Source organism: Galdieria sulphuraria (assembly GCF_000341285.1).
Source record: "Galdieria sulphuraria unplaced genomic scaffold scaf_241, whole genome shotgun sequence".
Lineage (NCBI taxonomy): Eukaryota > Rhodophyta > Bangiophyceae > Galdieriales > Galdieriaceae > Galdieria > Galdieria sulphuraria.
In genome coordinates, this window is record NW_005178234.1 from 1 (window position 1) to 4,702 (window position 4,702).

The 4,702-nt window shown below is 39.1% G+C and overlaps 4 protein-coding genes across 5 annotated transcripts; 2 read left to right on the forward strand and 2 right to left on the reverse strand.

The window, feature by feature from the left end:
• Gasu_64310 (uncharacterized protein) lies at positions 1-1,091 on the forward strand (the record flags this gene model as incomplete). Its single annotated transcript, XM_005702369.2, has 1 exon — positions 1-1,091. A coding segment is annotated over one exon (1,066 nt), but the record flags the coding sequence as incomplete, so codon positions are not given.
• A 5-nt stretch (positions 1,092-1,096) lies between these two features.
• On the reverse strand, positions 1,097-2,490 carry Gasu_64320 (potassium channel beta subunit). 2 transcript variants are annotated; one of them, XM_005702371.1, is made up of 3 exons: positions 2,311-2,490; positions 1,905-2,250; positions 1,097-1,853 (listed from the first exon to the last, which is right to left on the reverse strand). In XM_005702371.1, exons 1-3 carry the CDS (start codon positions 2,344-2,346, stop codon positions 1,249-1,251), a joined length of 987 nt encoding a protein of 328 aa, XP_005702428.1. In that variant the 5' UTR covers positions 2,347-2,490; the 3' UTR covers positions 1,097-1,248. The 2 variants fall into 2 exon arrangements, with proteins under 2 accessions (XP_005702428.1, XP_005702427.1); XM_005702370.1 differs by having other exon boundaries at positions 1,905-2,490.
• Positions 2,491-2,640: 150 nt separating this feature from the next.
• On the forward strand, positions 2,641-3,811 carry Gasu_64330 (prostaglandin-E synthase / electron carrier/ protein disulfide oxidoreductase). The gene is made up of 2 exons (XM_005702372.1): positions 2,641-2,994; positions 3,041-3,811. The coding sequence occupies exons 1-2, from the start codon at positions 2,671-2,673 to the stop codon at positions 3,725-3,727; spliced, it is 1,011 nt and encodes a 336-aa protein (XP_005702429.1). The 5' UTR covers positions 2,641-2,670; the 3' UTR covers positions 3,728-3,811.
• A 4-nt stretch (positions 3,812-3,815) lies between these two features.
• Positions 3,816-4,702, reverse strand: Gasu_64340 (uncharacterized protein; the record flags this gene model as incomplete). The annotated part of the gene is made up of 4 exons (XM_005702373.1): positions 3,816-3,976; positions 4,028-4,126; positions 4,176-4,589; positions 4,647-4,702. Coding segments are annotated over 4 exons (686 nt in total), but the record flags the coding sequence as incomplete, so codon positions are not given.

Here is a 4,702-nt window from a genome sequence, read left to right on the forward strand (position 1 = left end):
GGAAGTGAAGCAAAGGATTGGAAAGATTGATGAAAGGGACCCTCGAACCTATCCCGTGTTGATGCACATAGAACAATATCTCGCAAAGCAAATGGAAAAAGGTCGAGAGGTAGAAACCAAGATCTCTTGTAAGAAACATAAAGAGAACATACTCTCCATTCATAATCAATGGCTTAGTGACGCAAGAGTTTTAAGATATCTCGAGGCCTGTAATGACCCGCAAAAGGCAGCAGAGAAGTTGGTAGAAACCTGGCAATGGAGATGTTCGCTTCCCAACAATGCTAATTTACTTAAAAAGCTACATTACTATGTTGCTATTGGCGACTTTCGTTTTATTGGAAAAGATCAACAGGGACATCCCGTTGTTTATATTCATTGCAATAGCGACAAATTCGACTTGGAATTTTTATCTTGTATTTTGGAAACGTTGGATACTTACTTGGATGAAAACGGTGCTTATGCTGGAAGTTGGGTTTGGATTCTGGACTGGAGAAAGAGACAACCTGAAAAGAAGGAAGACAGCAGTTCAGTTTTACCCATAGAAAACAACAAAATGGGATCCTTTTTGGATGCAGTTAAAATATGTACAAAGCACTATCCTGGACGTCTACAGAAAGCTTTCGTGATTGGTGCTCATGGGCCATTATTGACACTCTTTCATATGTTTGCCCATCGTGAAACCAAAAAGAAAGTTGTTTTTCTTCAACAGGTCAACTCGACTACAACATCTTCGGAGCAAGTTGAAGAATTGATGAGTCGTAGTCATAGAACGGAAGAGTTTAATCGGGCTCTTGCTAATGCAGGTTTTCTTTGCAGTTGTAGTAATACTTTCAACTCGCATTCTCATGCCTCACAAGAAGAGAGTTCAACTGTAATGTTCAATAACTTTACTAGTTTTTCTAGAAAAGCTTGTTGGCTTGTCATGATATTTACATTATTATTGTTGTTGTTGTCGGTAGGAGTCCTGATTTTCGTTGAGTTTTTTGGGAATATCTTGAGTTGTACACGATTATATCCCAACATTAACTTCACTCTTATATCGCGTTACAAATCTATTGAACTTTGATAGATACTTTGGGTAGGACAAATGCAAAAGGCTCTCACAGGATATTTTAATGGGTTCAGATTAGGTGTTGTGTTTCGGTTACAGTATGAATACTTTTTACTGAATAAATGACTTGGAGTCGATTTCATTATTCCACGTAGAAAGAGAGCATCTTCAACCCTTGTTATAGTTCCCCTATCTTCTCATCTTTCCAAACCTCGAATGCGACGTGCCATTTTCATTTCTGCATTGTAGTCTGGCTTCGTGCCTGTAACTTCATCGATGAGTTTCATTTTCTCTGCTGATAGTTTGGGAACCAACTGAATAGCTCGAAAATTTTCTTCCAATTGTTCCAACTTGGTAGCTCCAGTTATTACTGTTGAAACATTAGGATTCGCTGCACACCATGCAATAGCCAATTGTGCCAAAGTACAACCAAGTTCCTCTGCTATCGGCTTCAAGGAGTCTGTAATTTCTAGTTGCCAAGCTCTCTCATTAAAAACTCGTTGTCTCAAAGAACTGTATTTGGATAATGAAAGTCTTGAACCTTGTGGAATATTCTTACCACTATACTTCCCCGTCAAAATACCCCATGCTAGAGGTGACCAAGTAGCAGTTCCAATACCGAATTCTTTATACAGCGGTTCATATTCAATTTCCAGCCGATGTCTGTGAAAAATATGATATTGCGGTTGTTCACATAGTGGACGGAATAGTCCACAAGTATCTGCAACGCGACAAGCTTCAGTTATTTCTTGTGCAGACCACTCACTTGTACCCCAATAAAAAGCCCAACCACGATTGATAACTAATAAGCCAACTCAACTCTTCGATCAATCTATTTGCTCAATTGTCTTACCATGATTCATAGCTCGCACAGTCTCTTCGATGGGTGTCAAAGGATCCGGACGATGACAAAATACAATGTCGACATACTTTAGATTCATTCTATTCAGTGATGCACGAAGACCTTCAACCACATGTTTTCGTGACAAACCCTTGGAATTGACAGTATCTCTTGAACCTCGACCACCAAAAAATATCTTGGTAGAAAAGAACAAATCTTCCCTACTCCATATACCTTCTTGTATACCTCTTTGAAAAGCTTGGCCCATAATCATTTCTGCGGCACCTGCTGCGTAAGTTTCTGCGTTATCAAAAAAGTTACAACCCAACTCATATGCTCTTTTCATTAACAAATATGCCTGATCCAAATCCAGTTGTTCGTTAAAGGTTACCCAAGAACCGAAAGAAAGCTTGGATACCAAGATGCCGCTCTTCCCAAGGTTACTATACAACATATTATTGGAAGACATTTTTCAAGTTTTCTATATTCGTTTTGGATGGTTTCTTATAGGAACACAGTCGTATTGGGTTGAAATGTCAACAACTCACCAACTCCCACAACAAGATCCAATCATACTGTAGAAATGGTTTCGTTGTTTTGGCAAAAGAAGGAATACAATACCTATCATGAATGTGAATGTGCCGATTATCTTGCTAATCTCAAACTTGTTGTGACTTGAGATTGGAAAACTTGTGCAATACTAGTAGTTTATAACCTTGTTGAAATGATAAAATGAAAATGTTTCGTGGACCATCATTCGTTGTTTCTTTAGAACAACATGCGATTATTCATGATTTCCTATTGGAATAGAAAGTTTTCTTGGCACACCGTAGAGAGTTTATGGAAAAGAGTAAGAGACACAAAACTGTCACAGAAGAAATATTTATTTCCAAGCGCAACTCGTTGGTTATTTGGCGGTGCAGCGTTGTGGGCAACCAGCACAATTCTCCTGACAGAAGCACGTACGGAACAGAGGAAAACACTGCAAGTAGAAACAGCTGAGCAAGTACACTGGAATGATGTATCGAAACAAACTCGAGACACGTCCCTAAAAGATCCTTGTAGCCCTTTTTCTGTTGAACTCATACTTTACCAATATTCGGTAAGTTTTCTATGAAGAATCAGTTCTCTCTGATCACTTTGCAAAGCCTTGTCCCTATTGCAACAAAGTTCGGGCAGTATGTGACTATTATCAAATCCCTTTTCGGTGTGTGGAAGTTAATCCTTTGACGAAGAAGGAGTTGAATTTTTCGACATATAAAAAGGTGCCGGTTGCCATCATCAATGGCCAACAGGTTAATGGGTCTACAGATATTGTGTTGACCATTCAAAACTCGTTACAAAATACCAAGAATGGTAGAGCAATCTCTCCTTTGACTTTGGAACAAAGGAAGTGGTTGGATTGGATCGATGACTACTTTATCCATCTCTTACCACCGAATATTTATCGAACTCCCAAAGAAGCTGTTAGAAGTTTTGACTATATTGTCCATCATAGTAAATTTAGTTATTGGCAACAAGAGACTACGAGATGGTTCGGTGGTTTAGCTATGTATATGGTAGCAAAACGTTTAAAGTCCAAGTATAACATTCAAGACGAAAGGCGTAGCTTATATGAGGCTATCAACCTTTGGTGTAAGGAAGGAATAGGCGACAAGACATTCTGTGGTGGTGAGCAACCGGCTTTAACAGATTTGGTTATGTTTGGAGTTGTGCGGTCGCTTGAATATTATGATGTCTTCCAAGATATTCAGGCCAATACCGATATGAATTCGTGGTACCAGAAAATGCAACGTTTAGTTGGAGAGTCTTCCATGATTCCATTAGCAGAGTGAACATGTTCCTATTTATAAACAAGTCTCATCTTGTGATCCATCATTCTATATGGAGCAGTTCTGTTACAATAACAAGACTCATTCAGTCCCAAGGATACTTTAGGGGTTGCTTTCAGAGTGTCTTATCAACTTTCAGACCCCACGTCTATTACCCCATAAATCAATATGCAGTCTATGAGAATAGCGAAAGCCATGTCGAACACATTCAGTTGCCAACCACCTTCCTCGTAAATGTAAAGTCTCCACGTCCTTTATTCGAGTTATTCGTCACAATATATAACAATTAATATGCGTCCTTACTGTTCCTTCAGGCATCNAATATACCCGTTCTCTCGGTATTTGCACTNGATCCACCAGATTGTTCNCTTCTGTGATATCCTTTTCTTGAGTAATAACAAACTAAAAAACCTTATGTATAGCAACTCAAACGAACAAACTGGAAACTTACCTTAAATATGGCGTCTCTGTTCNAGAACTCTTGTAGGACTTGGCGGTGAATACGTTTTTCAAACGGCTGAAACGAATTGCTCNGTTTTGGACTCNCGTTGAAACGAATACCTTCTNCGGGAAGTCTTTCTGGCCTTNTAGTTCCGTTGGTTTCAATCTCTNCGTGATAACCTTCACTTNATATGGACTTTNATAACGACGACAATGCAGCTCGCTGTATAAGAGGTTCTCCTCCTGTCNATACCATAGCACGAATACGACCTTGTGATAAATTCNACACCGTTTTGGCAACATCAGGTATGGACAAGTTCCGAACTTCAGAAGATTTCTGGTAAACCTTCNAGTCAAATTTATCTCTCTGCTTCTCACGTATACGTGTCNATACTTGTTGTTGTTTCTCTTCTTCAAATAGCCACTACGACAAGTTCACAAAATATATATGGATATATATATATGTCTCCCCACTACTTACTGTATATTTGGTATCACAATAAGCACACTGCAAGTTGCACAATGCTNGTCGAAGAA